We start from the raw sequence: 16,465 nt of genomic DNA, 5'->3' as shown, positions 1-16,465 counted from the left end.
TGCCACCTGTACACTTCTGTACATGCCACTTGTGCACATCTGCACATGCCACTTGTGCACATCTGCACATGCCACCTGTATACATCTGTACATGCCACCTGTACACTTCTGTACATGCCACCTGTGCACATCTGTACATGCCACCTGTATACATCTGTACATGCCACCTGTACACTTCTGTACATGCCACCTGTATACATCTGTACATGCCACCTGTATACATCTGTACATGCCACCTGTCGACATCTGTACATGCCACCTGTCGACATCTGTACATGCCACCTGTGCACATCTGTACATGCCACCTGTGCACCACTGTACATGCCACCTGTATACATCTGTACATGCCACGTGTAGACATCTGTACATGCCACCTGTCGACATCTGTACATGCCACCTGTCAACATCTGTACATGCCACCAGTGCACATCTGTACATGCCACCTGTACACTTCTGTACATGCCACCTGTATACATCTGTACATGCCACCTGTCGACATCTGTACATGCCACCTGTCGACATCTGTACATGCCACCTGTGCACATCTGTACATGCCACCTGTGCACCACTGTACATGCCACCTGTATACATCTGTACATGCCACGTGTAGACATCTGTACATGCCACCTGTCGACATCTGTACATGCCACCTGTGCACATCTGTACATGCCACCAGTGCACATCTGTACATGCCACCTGTGCACATCTGTATATGCCACCTGTGCGCATCTGTACATGCCACCTGTGCACATCTGTACATTCCACTTGTGCACATCTGTACATGCCACCTGTGCACATCTGTACATTCCACTTGTGCACATCTGTACATGCCACCTGTGCACATCTGTACATGCCACCTGTGCACATCTGTACATGCCACCTGTGCACATCTGTACATGCCACCTGTGCACATCTGTACATGCCACCTGTGCACATCTGTACATTCCACTTGTGCACATCTGTACATGCCACCTGTGCACATCTGTACATTCCACTTGTGCACATCTGTACATGCCACCAGTGCACATCTGTACATGCCACCTGTGCACATCTGTATATGCCACCTGTGCACATCTGTACATGCCACCTGTGCACATCTGTACATTCCACTTGTGCACATCTGTACATGCCACCTGTGCACATCTGTACATGCCACCTTGATACATCTGTACATGCCACTTGAACACATCTGTACATGCCACTTGTACACATCTGCACATGCCACCTGTATACATCTGTACATGCCACCTGTACACATCTGTACATGCCACCTCGACACATCTGTACAAACCACTTGAACACATCTGCACATGCCACCTGTATACATCTGTACATGCCACCTGTACACTTCTGTACATGCCACCTGTGCACATCTGTACATGCCACCTGTGCACCACTGTACATGCCACCTGTATACATCTGTACATGCCACGTGTAGACATCTGTACATGCCACCTGTCGACATCTGTACATGCCACCTGTGCACATCTGTACATGCCACCAGTGCACATCTGTACATGCCACCTGTGCACATCTGTATATGCCACCTGTGCACATCTGTACATGCCACCTGTGCACATCTGTACATTCCACTTGTGCACATCTGTACATGCCACCTGTGCACATCTGTACATTCCACTTGTGCACATCTGTACATGCCACCTGTGCACATCTGTACATGTCACCTGTGCACATCTGTATGACACAACTATGAGCAACACTGAGTGTGGAGCTTTCACACACCCAATGTCAAAGTAGTCCGATGTCATAATATGTACAATGACCTCATAAATCATGAGACATTCCTATGATAAAAAGACACTGGACTCCGTTGGTTGACATCATAGCCTACAGATATGTTTACTCGTCTCTGAACGGTTCACACCTATTTCGAATCCAGGCCTAGCTATAAACTGTCATCCTGTGTTTCACAGACCTAGTGACACATCGATGTGTGTGCTGTCCCTCAGGTGGACGTTTATCTGTCGGCATTAGTTGGTGGACGTTAAAGATCCTCCAACGGTGTCTTTCGTGAAAAGTAGGCAAGTTATTGCCAGCACCCTGAACAAATTCCATATTCCTGCCCTAACCTGAAGGGGACACTGCATCAGCAGCATTGCCACACCCCTGTGAGAACTGATGCTAACCCATAGCCATGTGCTGCATACGATTAAGGACGACAGTACACTGTCCAATTATTACAATGTTAATGCGACTGAGCTCCAGCAGTTGCACTTTGGCAGATTTGTGGTATCATTTGAAGTTGATAAGTGTGGAAAAGTTTTTTCTTCATAACTTGGAAACTCCAGATTCCTACCAACTATCTTGTTTCCAGTCATAGTCCATCAACTCTGCATATACCGCAAACTGCATTTACCTGAATTATTTGTTCACGATTCCACAATTCACGTGATATTTTGATGACGGTTGGAGATTGCCATAATTTTCTTTTGTCCCCATTCATTGATCCTGTTGCAAATGCAGTTGACCGCATTGTGGGCCTAAACCAAGTGGCTGGTATGGGCAACGAGACAGCTTTCGGAAAATCCAAAACCAAGAAGGGAATGTTTCGTACGGTGGGACAACTGTACAAGGAGCAGCTCTCCAAGCTGATGTCCATCCTGCACAGCACCAATCCCAACTTCGTACGCTGCATCATCCCCAACCATGAGAAAAAGGTCTGCTCATAAATGTGTAGGCCTCAACGATGCATTGCATGCTTGGAAAATGTAATTCACTCATGCACTTGCATGGGCCTTGAATATAAAAATTCAGTTTAATATAGCAAAGTGTTGGGGTTCACAGAAGTAACTAAAATGGCACTCGGTCTAGCATATACCACCGACAGGCTGAACAGTTTATGGTTTGTAGCCGTCCAAACGTTTTGAAACATTGTGCTATGTATCGGCTCGATCTCACAATGGTGAAAAATCACATCGAAAGTTAAAGCATCCGGATCTTCACCAAAACCGAGTCAATTCGTGCTTGTCACGCACTCAACCTGTCCATCAAATTTCGTTTGGATCCGTCAACAACTTCTTGAGATATCCTGCTCACAGACAGACAGACTGTGAAACAGGGGTGAAAACAACCTTCGGTGGCGGAGGTAAAAAGACGACTATAACATCACATGGGGGACAAAAAAGTTGTCAAACAAGTTTCAATGTATTACCTCCGTCACGAAAGGTGGATGGAGGTTATGTTTTCACCCCTGTCTGTCTGTCTGTCTGTTTGTTACTTGCCGGAAAAGATTCCGGCAAGTATGTTGATCGGTTGGTTTGTCTGTCTGTTTGTTCGCAGTACTACGTCTACACCGTTGCACGTAGAACCGCCAAACTTTACACACATATTTGTCTTGCCCTGGAATAGACTGAGCCCAATTGATGACGTCATCGGTCACGTGGTTCGGCCGCTATCTTGGAAAAACCGAAAAAATTTGCACCTCTATATCTCTAAAAATGCTGAACAGAAAAAATTGAGACATGGCTCATTGTAAAGAACTCTCCATGGGGAATAAAATATGTTAATGATGATGGCATTGGTGCCTCCATTATGACGCCATAATTTGACAAGTACAAAACTTCATCCAATCAAGATGAAATTTCTTGAGCGCCATGTCAGCATAAACTGGTGGGAAAAAAAAAAAATGATGACGTCATCGGTCACGTGGTTCGGCCGCCATATTTGTTCAAAATGGCCGATAAAAAAGTACATTCGGCAAGTCCTCAGTCTCTGACCGATTTTTCATCTGTCTGTCTGTCTGTCTGTTTGTTCGTTCGCAGTACTACGTCTACACCGTTGCACGTAGAATCGCCAAACTTTACACACATATTTGTCTTGCCCTGGAATAGACTGTGCCCAATTTTTAACTCTCTCGGGCCAAGGCCTCCATTATGACGTCACAATTTGACAAGTACAAAACTTCATCATCCCGACAAGTCCTCGGTCTCTGACCGATTTTTCATTTGTTTGTTTGTTTGTGAACAAGATATCTCAAAAAGTTGTGGACGGATGATTTTGATTAAATGCGATTCTGTGTTGTGATTTTCTGGTCTACTCTGGGATACAAAATGTAAACTGTTCCCCTGGTTGAGGTATGCTCTCTACTGAGTGCCGTTATAGTTTTGCCTTTAGGTGATCGGTCTGTTTCTGGGAATGGTGGGCTTGTGACTGATTGAAGAGTAGTTGTTGATGACGTTGTCCGATTGCTGCTAGTTGTTTGTGAGGGTTAGGAGACTGCTGATGTATGTTTCTCAATTTTTCTGTTTTTTTGGCTGTTGATAAGTGTGGTGATTGTGTTGTTCAATAACTAATTTGCTGTTGGTCGTGAAGGTTGAGGTTTGCCTTTTGTTTGAGAGTATTTCTTTCTCTAAGTGAAAGAGGAGGCTGGATGAACGAAGCGTTTGGAAGTGAGGGGGTTTTGGGGAAATAAGCCTTGTCAAAGAGAAAAGAAAGAGATTTTGATGAAGAAGAAGAACTAATGGGTTGTCCCTGATGGAGTAAAAAGCAGAGTGAGGCTTTTTAAAAATACATTTTGGAAGCGTTTTTTCTTTTTTTAAATGTCATGAAGAGGTTTTATAATTTTCTTTGTATGCATAATCGAAGCTCGTGGAAGAGCTAGCAAACTGAATGTATCAGGACGGAACAGGCAAAAACAGGATTCAAAAGACGCATGCATGGAGAAGGAAACTTCAAGAAGGAAAAACTGGAACATTGGAAGGAGGAGGGATTTGGGTGGGGTTAATGATTGGGGATGATCTGCGATGGTGGTGAACTGCTGTCTGGAAGATCTGGAGGGAATAATGAGATTGAAGAGAGCATTGAAGTTGGTTCCACAGGTGGGGAAAAAGAGGAACAAATAAGTGTAAGTGAGCAGTGGTTTTGGATTTGGGCAGTTTCACGAAGAGGAGGTTGACTGTGGATCACGTGGGCTCTGCAGAAACCTGTGGGGGAGAGACAAAGCAAGGAAAGAGCTGAGGGTGCAAGACCAGAAAGGAGGTGATAGAAGACAGAGAGACCACCGACTTGTCTGCAATGGTGAAATGATAAGCTTAAATATAGACTCAGCTTCCTCACAGGAGATTCTAATGATCTTGAAGGCCTTGGTTTCCAGTGTCAAGCTGAGCAAGATGTGAAGTAGGGGAGCCAGCCCAGATGAGAGAGCTGTACTCCATGAAGCTGCAGATGAAAGAAAGCCTTGTAGGTGGATATGAGTTCAGTAGTGCCAAGGAAGAACCTTGCACGATGGAGGATGCCAGTCGGTAGCTGGCTTTGGAGGTCGACGCTGAAGTGTGGCTTGCCCAAGAGAGATCATGGCTGATAGTGAGACACAGGAGTTTGAATGACTGGACCTCTTTAAGATGGTTGTTGAGAAAGTAGATGGGTGGGTTTGCGAGAGGGAGAGAGAGAGAGAGAGAGAGAGAGAGAGAGAGAGAGAGAGAGAGAGAGAGAGAGAGAGAGAGAAGAGAAAGAGAAAGAGAAAGAGAAAGAGAAAGAGAAAGAGAAAGAGAAGGAGAAGGAGAAGGAGAAAGAGAAAGAGAAAGAGAAAGACAAAAAAAAGTGTGTGTGTAGGATTTATCAGGGTTGAAAGACATATTCCAATTGTTTCACCTGGTGTTGTTGGCTTAGCATTGCATTGTTTCACCAACCTGATGTTGGCTTAGCGGTTAGGGTGCCGGCTTGGGATCCTAGGATCCTGGGTTCGAATCCCGGTTGATTGCTGAATTAACGCCAGGGGGGTTGACTCAGCCTGTCAACCTTCCGAGGTCGGCAAATTGAGTACCAGTTCACTGGTAATTCCTTGTGTGTCACAAGAGGCGACTAACAAGGTTGACGGCAGGAAGGGTGTCCGGCCGTAAAACATTGCTTCAAAAAGGGGACTACGGTGCCCGAAAAAAGGCCAACCCCCGCATGGCCTCTAAAGGCGGTTCCCTCACCAGTTTATGATGTTGTCAAGGTCTGAAGAGAGGGAAGAAGCTGCTGCCTGTCTGTCAGAATGATTAGGGATGTCATGGCAGAGGGTGGAGTCATCAGCAAATATATAAAATTGATTTTCCATTGAGTTAGAGAGATCATTTATGAAGATCAGGAATAGAACTGGGCCTAGAACACTGCCTTGGGGCACTCCAGCCTTAACAGGGAGAGGAAATGAGAGGATTCTGTGTAGAGTCACATATTGGCTGCAATAGTTGAGGAAGTCAGTAATCCAAGAGTGGAGTTGGCCTTGGTTTCCATATGCCGACAATTTAGAGAGCAAGGCGGGATGCCAGACTGTATCGAAAGGTCTTGATATGTCCAGGGGAGGGCTTACCTTAGGGCTCGGATAGACTCGGTAGTATTGTCGTTAGGAAGCAGCTGGAGGGTGTCTGGAGTTGTGTAGGAAAATATTATGTTTTTGTAGATGAGGGTAAGGAGCCCTTCTCCACCTCTATAGCCTGGTCAATCCTTTCTGATGAAAGGGTTATTTGGGAAGATGTCGGAGAGTTTGAAGGCATTGGTGAGTACTGTCGGACCACGACATTCACGGTCCAAACATTCGTGGCCCTGTGCTTCACGGTTTTTCGCGGGCGTATTTGTGGTGTTTCACGGTATTTCTGATTTTCCCTTATGAATCACGAACCGCTGGGAACATATCCCCCCTTTTCCCATTGAAACATTGTCCCCACATTCACGGATTTGTCGTTTGCAGCATTTTCCAAGAACGTATCCCTCGCAAATGTTGGGGTCCAACAGTGTTGGTTTGTGATTGTGGGATGGACTGAATGACTGCAGAGAGGTGTTGTATGGGAGATCCACAGATCCCTTGAAAGCTGTAATCTTTATATGAAGGTAGATTTGTGCATTTTGGGATGGAACCATTTGCTCCATCTAGTGCAGTGAACCAATTAGCGACAGTTGGTGATTCTAATGTTGCATGTCGAACAGATGTAGATTGGTGGACTCGGGTTGAGTTGTATGTCTCCAGAAAGTAGAAGCAGGACACCTGAATCTTTATAAGAAAAAAATATGAAAAAAAGAAGCAATCTCCAGGAGCGCAGCTTTGCGGTTTTGCATGAGTTCACCGTCTGTAGTTATTCCGTAATAGAAGGAATGCAGTGGGTAGGATTATCGACTGCTTCTTCTTGAAGTCGGAGCCACCAGACAAAGGTGATCCTCTCCAGCTCCAGCCAGAAGAGTAAAATTAACAGTTAGAGCAAAGCACCACAGCTGCAATGGAGTGCAACATGCGGGTTATGTTCACCCACAATGCAGTATGTGCAAAGACCTTTATTGCTCCCACCGGGTTTAATTGCATCCTTTATAACAATCATGCAAGAGATTGCTTTTGACATCATCATGTGCCAATTCATTTTTTTTTTTTTTTTTTTTGTATACTGAATCGAGGCTCGTGAAAGAGCTAAGATACCCACTTCACTCAGAGCATCTATGAACATCCACTTTACTCGGATATTTTTCCACAGAAAAATGCAATGGCTTTAATTACTCCCGCCAGGGACTAATGCATTCGCTCGTGTCCGTGTGTGTGTGTGTGTGTGTGTGTGTGTGTGTGTGTGTGTGTGTGTTCGTGTGTTTGTGAACAAGATATCTGGAAAAGTTCTAAACGGATTTGGATGATAGTTTGTGGGATGATTGCCCTTGGGATAAGGAAGAATTGATTAGTTTTTGGTGAAGCTCAGGATATTATTCCGGATCCAGGAATTTTTTGGGGGAATTTTTTTGGGGAATTTTTTTTTCTGTTTTACTTTAAAAAAACATTTTCCCTGCAATAATTGGACCGATTGAGAGAAAATTTTCACCTTAGGAGGGACTCGGTCTGTAGAATGTTTTAATGGTAATTATGATGTCACCGGTCACGTGGTTCGGCCGCCATATTGTGTTGAGTGAAAAACACGAAAATCCAATTTTCTCCAAAACGCCTGAACAGATCGAGGCCAAACTTTGCAGGCAGAATCGCATAACCATGACGAACAAAGAAGTCAGCGAGTATGACGTCATCCATCACATGGTTTCAGAGTTATGACGTTTTTAAGCACAAACCTTTAAAACCCAGCTCCTCCCTCATTTGTGATCCAATCGAGGGGAAACCTCACAGAACTGTTCAGCATATCAATCTACTAAAACGTCCTTTTGGAATTTGCGATAGGTCACGTGGTTTGGCAGATATCATTAATTAAACGCAAATAATAAAAACATTTATATCTCTTGAACCACTTCATTGCTCGACGTGAAGCTTCATACTGCAGTAGAAGTCATGAAGAGTAACAAGTGTGCAAAATTTGAAGATGATTGGATGTACGGTCTGGAAGCTAGAAGTTGTTATTGTGTGAAGAAGAAGAGTCTTCGACTTTTATCACATGTACAGACTTGCAGGCATCGTTTGACACAATGTCCCGGGTTAATTTGAACCTCAAATAAAATTATAATTCCAGATTTGTCAATGGCTGAGGTATATTAACAAACGAATAAAACAGATTTGGAAAAATTCTGACTTTTTAAAAAAAGATCGCATATTAAAAGATCGCATCACATTCATTGTGAGAGGCTGAAGAAGAAGAAACCTCGCATGGGCTTCCCAGACCAAATAAATAATTCTGGTTCTGGCTCTGCGATTTTCAGGTTTATTACTCCCGCCAGGGAGTAACGCATTCGATCGTGTCCATCCGTGTGTGTGTGTGTGTTCGTATGTTCGTGTGTTCGTGTGTTTGTGAACAAGATATCTGGAAAAGTTCTGAACGGATTTGGATGAAAGTTGGTGGGATGATTGCCCTTGGGATAAGGAAGAATTGATTAGTTTTATGGTGAAGCTCAGGATATTATTCCGGATCCAGGAATTTTTTTGGGAAAGTTTTTTTCTGTTTTACTGCATTAAAGCTTTTATTCTTATTCTTAAATGATGTTTTTCTCCTCCAATTCCGAGAAAAATGCAAATAAATTCTCTGACATTTAGGGCCTACTTTCTTTTTCAATTAATTTTTTTGGGGAGAGGGGATGTTAAACAAAACGTATTATTCCAACTTGACCCACGGCGGGAGTATGCGCTCTACTGAGTGGCGTTCTAGTTTGTAATAGGATGTGTTGAGAAATGTGTGTGCAGTTATCATTTGGCAGAAATCTGTCACAGGGCATTGCATAATCTATAAGAGCACAAGCAGGGCATGATCCATGATGGTGTGCTGCATGCAGGCTGGGAAATTGGACAGTCACCTGGTACTGGACCAGCTGTGCTGTAATGGTGTTCTCGAGGGAATTCGAATCTGCAGACAGGGATTTCCCAACCGCATCATCTTTCAGGAGTTTCGACAGCGGTGAGGAAGATGAGAGAAGAGGGAAATAATGCTTAGTGGAAGCTATGTTTATGACGCATGTTTACATTATTATTGAGCAGGTATTTGATTCAGCAGTTATGTGTGTCTGCCTGCACTATGGGAACAAAAGGAACCAACTCTAATTGCCATATTCCTGTTCCAATCAATCCCACATAACATGGAATTTTGACGCAAGGCTCTCTGCCCTCTGAATCATGAGGCCTATCTTTTGCATTCGGAGGTTCGACCTTCGGCACATCAGACTGATTTGTTGCTGTTGCTCTGTTTCCATAGCTATGAGATCTTGACCCCAAATGCTATCCCAAAAGGTTTCATGGATGGCAAGCAGGCCTGCGAGCTCATGGTATGCTAAAACGTTGTCAAACACAGTTCTTGCTGGACTTTGTGCCATTGCTGCATGTTTACCAATGTTTATGTTTTTTAACTGGTTTATGAACTCTTCAATATCTCTCGGGCAGATCAATGCACTGGAGCTTGATTCCAACCTCTACCGGGTCGGGCAGAGTAAAGTGTTCTTCCGCACGGGAGTCTTGGCGCACCTCGAGGAGGAGCGAGATGTAAAGATCACTGATATTATCATTGCCTTCCAGTCCTTGTGCCGGGGCTACCTTTCTCGCAAGTAGGTGTTACCTGATATTTAATATCCACAATGAAATGCGAACAGTAATCCAGCTAACTTAACATGTCACCTGTAAAGTTGGGACCATTGTCAAAGTCGATCTTGCTGCCTATACCATACTTGGTGTTAGTGCTAATGACAGAATTGGTTTAATCACCCTGTTGCTGTTAATAAGGGCATTTTATGAGATATTTCACAAATCTGTTAACTAAATTGTCACCAAAATATTTCTTCGCCAATATGTTTGTAAAGGTGTGTAATAACATGTGTTAAAATGTTGAAGTTCAACTCCCGTGGGAAACCCAGAAAAAAAGCTGTTGAATTCGGGTACCGAAAATTTTTTTTCGAGAATTTTTATTTTTTTAAATCGGCCCTTAAGTAACTTATGAGGGGTCAAATAAGGGTTTTTCATGATTCTGAGTTGATTGTTAACATTTATATTTTCACTTTTACATTTACACACAAAGTAGCTTTTATTTCACATACATATATAATACTCAAGAGTTATTTCTCATTCACAATGTCAGAAGTTTCAACAGTCATTGTCTATGTCTTCTTCAGACTCAACAACATCATGACTGCAGTTTCTGCATGTAATGCCATTACAGACTCCACAGGCCGAGATGCACGTGACCCCATTCTTCTTGCAGCTGCATCGCCGGTTGCTGCAATCTCCATGACAATTACAGCTCGTGAACTGCAATAGCTCCTCAGGAGCCGTGGGGTCCAGTGTTGGAACTGGCTCATACCCATGCACACCTATTGTCCATGATCGCGTTCGTTCCTATCTGTTTCCTGTTCGTAAATGGAATAATCTTTACTTCAGTTCCTCTCAGGATCTTAGCTTTGTCGAGTGCCTTCAACTTCACCCGGGGGAAAGCTGCTGTTGTCTGTGGATCTGGCAAAGGTGGTGCCGGAGAGGTGACTTCGATCCAACCCATTGAGTGAAAGGGAGTGTTTCCGTGAATAGAGACAATGTTTAAATCTATATTGTCTCCAACAAACTGAGTGACTGCATTGTTTGTTTCCCCAACCTCCATAAAGATCACCTGATCATTACTTGACAATTCACTTTCACTGGCTGGCACTTTGGCTGTCATCACTGATTGATCCTCAAGCGCAGCATCAACCGCAACCTTATCATTGATCTGTTCATCGGTTTCCTCCACAATGGTGTCAAGAGTACCAGAAGTATCTGGAACATCATCTCCACTCCTACTATTAAGGAAGCAGTATTTGTAGTTTTGTGTCTCCGTGTAAGACTCAGTGTATCCCAGCCGGTGGAACTTGTTGAGCATCCATTTTGACCCAAATCTATGATCAAGTTGTATGGCAAGCCCCATTTGGTGTGGCAATACTCCAGACGGCGGTCGACAGGCCTTAATAAAATTCTGCCCCCAAACGGCAACTCTTTCGTCTGTCTTGACAATCGGTCTCAAGAACATCTGAAGGCTTGCAGGAACAAGTGTCAGCTGACTATCGATGTCAGTCATACTGTGTGTGGTGGGGTATGACTTTGGACCTAAATCAATCAAGGCAATATCATTGGATATGAACTTGAGTGCCGTCTTTATGATCTGAGTCTTCTCATCTCCATGGTCAAGATTAGCATGATGCGCTCGCAGAATATTGTCGGTGCCATCTTTGAGACAGAGTACATCTGCCCTTCTTTCCTGTGTTGTGAAATACAAGGTGTCTTCGTATTTCTCTAGAAGTTTTATCTTTAGCCAATGCTTTGAATAAGAAAGGCTCTTCTCTGGTGACTGATCAAACTCCTGCAGCTTTTCATGGACTTGGTCCATGTTCATTACCCCATGCTCTAATTCTGAGTCTAACCATTCGCAGAATTCAATAAAAACTGCCTCTCGCTCCTCATCAATACTCCTCTGTCCTCTCTTCCTTTTTCCTTCCTCATCAGTCTTGGACAAACTGTCACCTCTCGCAAACATAAGTTTGCATCGCAAATGGTACAGTGTTTCTTCTGCTACCAAGTCGTTGATCCCTTCCAGGCATCCAGTGACTTCAGTGCCCCAGTCATCCCCGCGACTCCGTGCTGTCTTCAGCAAGCTTGCCTTCAGTGTATCTGCAGTCAAATTATCTGGCACTCTGTATTTCTTTCTAGCTTGTGCTGGATTATTTTTGTAGAGCTGGGCTGGTTGGTTGCAAAGAATGCATACATCCTTATACAGGAGGTCAACTGACTGTGATCTTCTAGAACTGCAGCCAGTTGATGAACTGAACTCACAAGTAGTGCGTCTTCTCTTCAACTTTGATGACTCTTTCTCTGCCTTTGATGCTTGAGCTGACTTCTTGGTGGTTGCAACAAAGTTGTTGTATAGATCATTTTTACACTTCTGGTGGTACCTCAGTTTTCCTTCCTTTTGAGCCTCCTTCATACGTTCCACAACAGTAACATTTTCGACAGTTTCTGCTTGTTTCAATAAAGTTGAGTATCCCTTTGGAGTTGCCTGTATGAGCCTTTCAGCTGGTGTATCCGAGCGTGCACAGATGAAGCAATTGAGCACAGGTGGAGTAACGTCTTCATCCATATTGCTAGACTCCATGTCCTGCAAAGTAGAAAATGAGATATATTTAGAAATTATTTTTCCACAAAGGAGTGTCTGTGGTGAAATATAAATGTTAACAATCAACTCAGAATCATGAAAAACCCTTATTTGACCCCTCATAAGTTACTTAAGGGCCGATTTAAAAAAATAAAAATTCTCGAAAATAATTTTTCGGTACCCGAATTCAACAGCTTTTTGTCTGGGTTTCCCACGGGAGTTGACCTTCAACATTTTAACACATGTTATTACACACCTTTACAAACATATTGGTCAAGAAAATTTTTGGTAACAATTTAGTTAACAGATTTTCATATGTTTCCCTTACTATGTTGGTGTTTTTGCAATTGCTGTAAACAGTTTATATTTGTGCCATCGCCCCCAACCCTCCCCGAGATGTTATGCCATCATTCATGTTAGTTCTTATATCTCACAACTGATGTTTTTGTCAAGCTTATATTGGTATTTTTGCCACTGCTGTACTCACCATTGGTATGCCAGTGCTGCCTTTGGTTTATGATGAAGATTTATGTTACTGCCGATAACATCGTCTCTTCCTGCCTTTGTCTCGGCTAATATTACCGCCAATGCTACAATTCAGGGTCGGCACCAATATGTTAGTGCTTGTGCCATATTGGTGTTATTGTCAGATTTGCCATTATGATTGTCGTGATGAGGAATGTTTCATATACTCGTGAAAAAAGGATTCTGCTCAAAATCGAAAATTTGAATGAAAGTCATAAGCCGCTATGTTTGAATGATTATAATCATTCCTTCATCTTCATTTGATTATAATCAAATAATTATTAATTCCTTCATCGTCCTTATGAGTTAAAAATAAAAATGCAATTATAGTCGGACCCCGACACTCCTGATCTCAACATCCGTAAGGTTCCGCATATTCGCAGTTGATAATTTGTGACTTTCTTTTTTTCTTTTTCTTTTTTTTTGTATACAGGATCGAGGCTCGTGAAAGAGCAAACATTTATCACACAAAAAGTCAAACCGACATAAAACATATAATAAGGGGAGCGGTAGACAAGATGGGGAGAGAAGGGAAGCACACAAACACAACATTTGAGAGCAGGGACATTAGGAGATCTGTGGGAGGGCTTGGGGGCGGGGGAGGTGTGAGAGGGGGGGGGGGTGGGAGAAGTATAAAACACAAGGACACTGAACATGCCTGGAAAAAGCATGCCTGGACCTGCTTCTACATTCACGGCCCTGCCCTTCACGCTTTCACAGCTTTTAGCACCACATAAAAAGTATTTTTTGCCGCGTTATAAATGAGCTTTGTGGGATATCCCACCATTCACACTGTGAACTGGGATTTTCCTTGCCATTCATGGGATTTTCATCGACAATTGCAGATTTTCTGTGAACCACGAACTGCCGGGAACATATCAGCCCTTTTCCCATTGAAACAATGCCCCCACATTTGCGGTTCCGACTTTCGCCGCATTTTCCAGGAACGTATCCCCCGCATATGTCGGCATCCGATTGTATTTGGTTTTTGTTTTTTTTGCAGATACGTGTTTCAAAACAACAACACAGACCAAAGTCGACTGCGAATATGCAGGATAAGTGAGGCTGTTACAATTAGTCCACTTCCAAAATTTTAACCCACTATTGTGTTCTGCTCACCAGAGCTTATGCTCGAAAACTGCAGCAAATGTGTGCCCTCAAGATTCTGCAGAGGAACTGCGCGGCCTATCTCAAGCTCCGCAACTGGCAATGGTGGAAGCTATTCACAAAGGTATGAGGAGCGTGACATTTGTGCATTCCTTTCATGATATAAACCTTCCACTTCTTCCTTTATCTCTCATATGGACATTTAATAGTAAAGTCGTAAAACAAGGAATTGACGACACGCCTTTAACGTTGATTGGTGTACGCTTTTCTTGTCAACGATGGCAGGTGAAGCCACTGCTGCAGGTAACAAGACAGGAAGAGGAGATGCAACTAAAACAAGATGAACTGCAAACGGCTTTGGAGCAACACACCTTTGTGCAGAAGGACTTAAAGTCTCTGCAGCAGCAGCATAACGAGGCAAGATTTGCACATCACATAGCTCCACGAAGGACGGTTAAAGACCAAGTTGCAAACAACAAAACAACTGCCTCAGCTGTGCATATATGAAGTAGAATTTGCTTGTTGTTCACTCCAGATTCTTGAAGAAAAACAAGTTTTGGCTGAGCAGCTGCAAGCTGAGATAGAGATGTGTGCTGAGGCCGAGGAAATTCGTGTTCGCTTGGAGGCCAAGAAGAACGAATTAGAGGATATCCTTCATGAGCTGGAGTCACGCATGGAGGAAGAGGAGGAGCAAGTTCTGCAGCTTCAGAAAGAGAAGAAGAAGATGGATCTTAATATCCAGGCGAGCACTGATTCAAACATCCAAGGTGTCATAATCCTGTAGAACCTCGTGAGCAGTAAACATGCCTGGAATATGATGCAATGTCTGTTGAGCATGTCAGGTGGTTCAGGTGGTTTACTCGTGTCTTCCAGCATATAGAACAGACTGTGATTTCTCTGTGTCTTCAGGATCTCGAGGACCAGCTGGAGGAAGAGGAAACTGCTCGGCAGAAGCTGCAACTGGAGAAGGCACAGAATGATGCCAAGATGAATAAAATGGAGGATGAACTGATTGTCTATGATGACCAGTTGACTAAATTGAACAAAGTAAGATGATCAGAATCATTGTATCTTCTGGAAAATTACCCCACCCTGAAGATCATTCATGAGCCAACTTGCTTTTTGCTGACAATGTAATACGGACATGGTAAAGTTAAATCCACACCATAGGTCAACACCGTACCCAATGTACATGCATCGTGTTGCCGGTTATTGGTAGTTTGGCCCAGGTGTCTTTTTTTTCTAGAAATATCTTTTCTATTCTAGAAATTTCTATTTCTATTCTAGATATTCTAGAAATATCTAGAAAGAAATATCTTTTCTATCCCCGATAATTTCACCCCAATTCCACTTTTTGAAATACCAACTTCTGTCCTGGAAGTCCTTGGTGTCCTTGTGTTTTATACTTCTCCCACCCCCCCCCCCCCCCTTCCCACGCCTCCTCCCCCCAAGCCCTCTCCCTTCCACACATCTCCCTGCTCTTAAATGTTGTGTGCTCTCAAGTGTTTGTGTGCTTCCCATTCTCGTCTTCCGCTCCCTCTTTTTATATATTTTGTTTGTCTGGTTGATTTGTTTGTGAAGTAAATGTCAGCTCTTTCACGAGCCTCGATTCAGTATACCAAAAAAACAAAAAAAAAACAAGGTGGGAAAAGGACAAATGGTTCCGCACAAAGATAAGGATTTGAAACGTACCTTTGTCGGGATAACGATGAACATGCACCTGCTGGATATTTTTCACCATCGCAGGAAAAGGTGCAAATGGACGACAGGATTCAAGTGATCACCACACAACTAGCTGAAGAAGAAGATAAAGTGAAGAACCTAACCAAACTCAAGACAAAGCAGGAGACGATCATCACCGATGTTGAAGGTGATGACCTTGTATGAACTTGATGAAGTAGGCCGTTGAGAATCGATTGATTTTGACAACTAAATGTTGATAAGAGTGTGTTATCCACCGTGGACAACGGAGTATATGGCCAACTTGATACATTAGAAGAGAAGAGCTTTAAACGTGAGCTGCACCTCATTTCCCATAGCGGCTAACGTGCTCTTCGGAAATTTTCATTCATAAAATCTGTTAATTAATGTTGTCCTCCGACGCAAACAGACACGAGCCTTTTTCGTCAGCACCATTGTAGGCTGTGCGGCATTGCTTTCTGGTTGTAGTTTGTTGGGCTTTTTCAACAAGTTATTTGAGTGAAACAATGGACTTAGCATTGCGTGTTTGTGTCCCGCAGCTTGTGCACCCTAAGTCTTCATGGACGTTGTTGTTGAATCAGAAATGTGAGAATTACCAAGTACCAAATTGTAACGGACCTACT

General features: G+C 43.4%; 1 protein-coding gene across 3 annotated transcripts in view; it reads left to right on the top strand.

Annotated features, from left to right (window-relative positions):
• The window catches only part of LOC137426955 (myosin-10), a 169,285-nt gene that overhangs the window by 120,087 nt on the left and 32,733 nt on the right, over positions 1-16,465 (top strand). For all 3 annotated transcript variants that reach the window (XR_013623590.1, XM_068116014.2, XM_068116013.2), the window contains exons 16-24: positions 2,485-2,678; positions 9,184-9,305; positions 9,600-9,669; positions 9,785-9,945; positions 14,157-14,265; positions 14,427-14,558; positions 14,677-14,883; positions 15,051-15,188; positions 15,888-16,011. Coding sequence is in view for 2 of the 3 variants with exons in the window: in XM_068116014.2 (XP_067972115.2) it covers positions 2,485-2,678; positions 9,184-9,305; positions 9,600-9,669; positions 9,785-9,945; positions 14,157-14,265; positions 14,427-14,558; positions 14,677-14,883; positions 15,051-15,188; positions 15,888-16,011 (1,257 nt within the window). In the remaining variant the exon portion in view is untranslated. The remainder of the gene's footprint in view (positions 1-2,484; positions 2,679-9,183; positions 9,306-9,599; positions 9,670-9,784; positions 9,946-14,156; positions 14,266-14,426; positions 14,559-14,676; positions 14,884-15,050; positions 15,189-15,887; positions 16,012-16,465) is intronic.

The sequence above is a fragment of the Myxine glutinosa genome, chromosome 5, assembly GCF_964187855.1.
Source record: "Myxine glutinosa chromosome 5, kmMyxGlut1.1, whole genome shotgun sequence".
Lineage (NCBI taxonomy): Eukaryota > Metazoa > Chordata > Myxini > Myxiniformes > Myxinidae > Myxine > Myxine glutinosa.
Note: the sequence above shows the minus strand (reverse complement) of the source record. Positions and strands in the feature narration are given on the sequence as shown.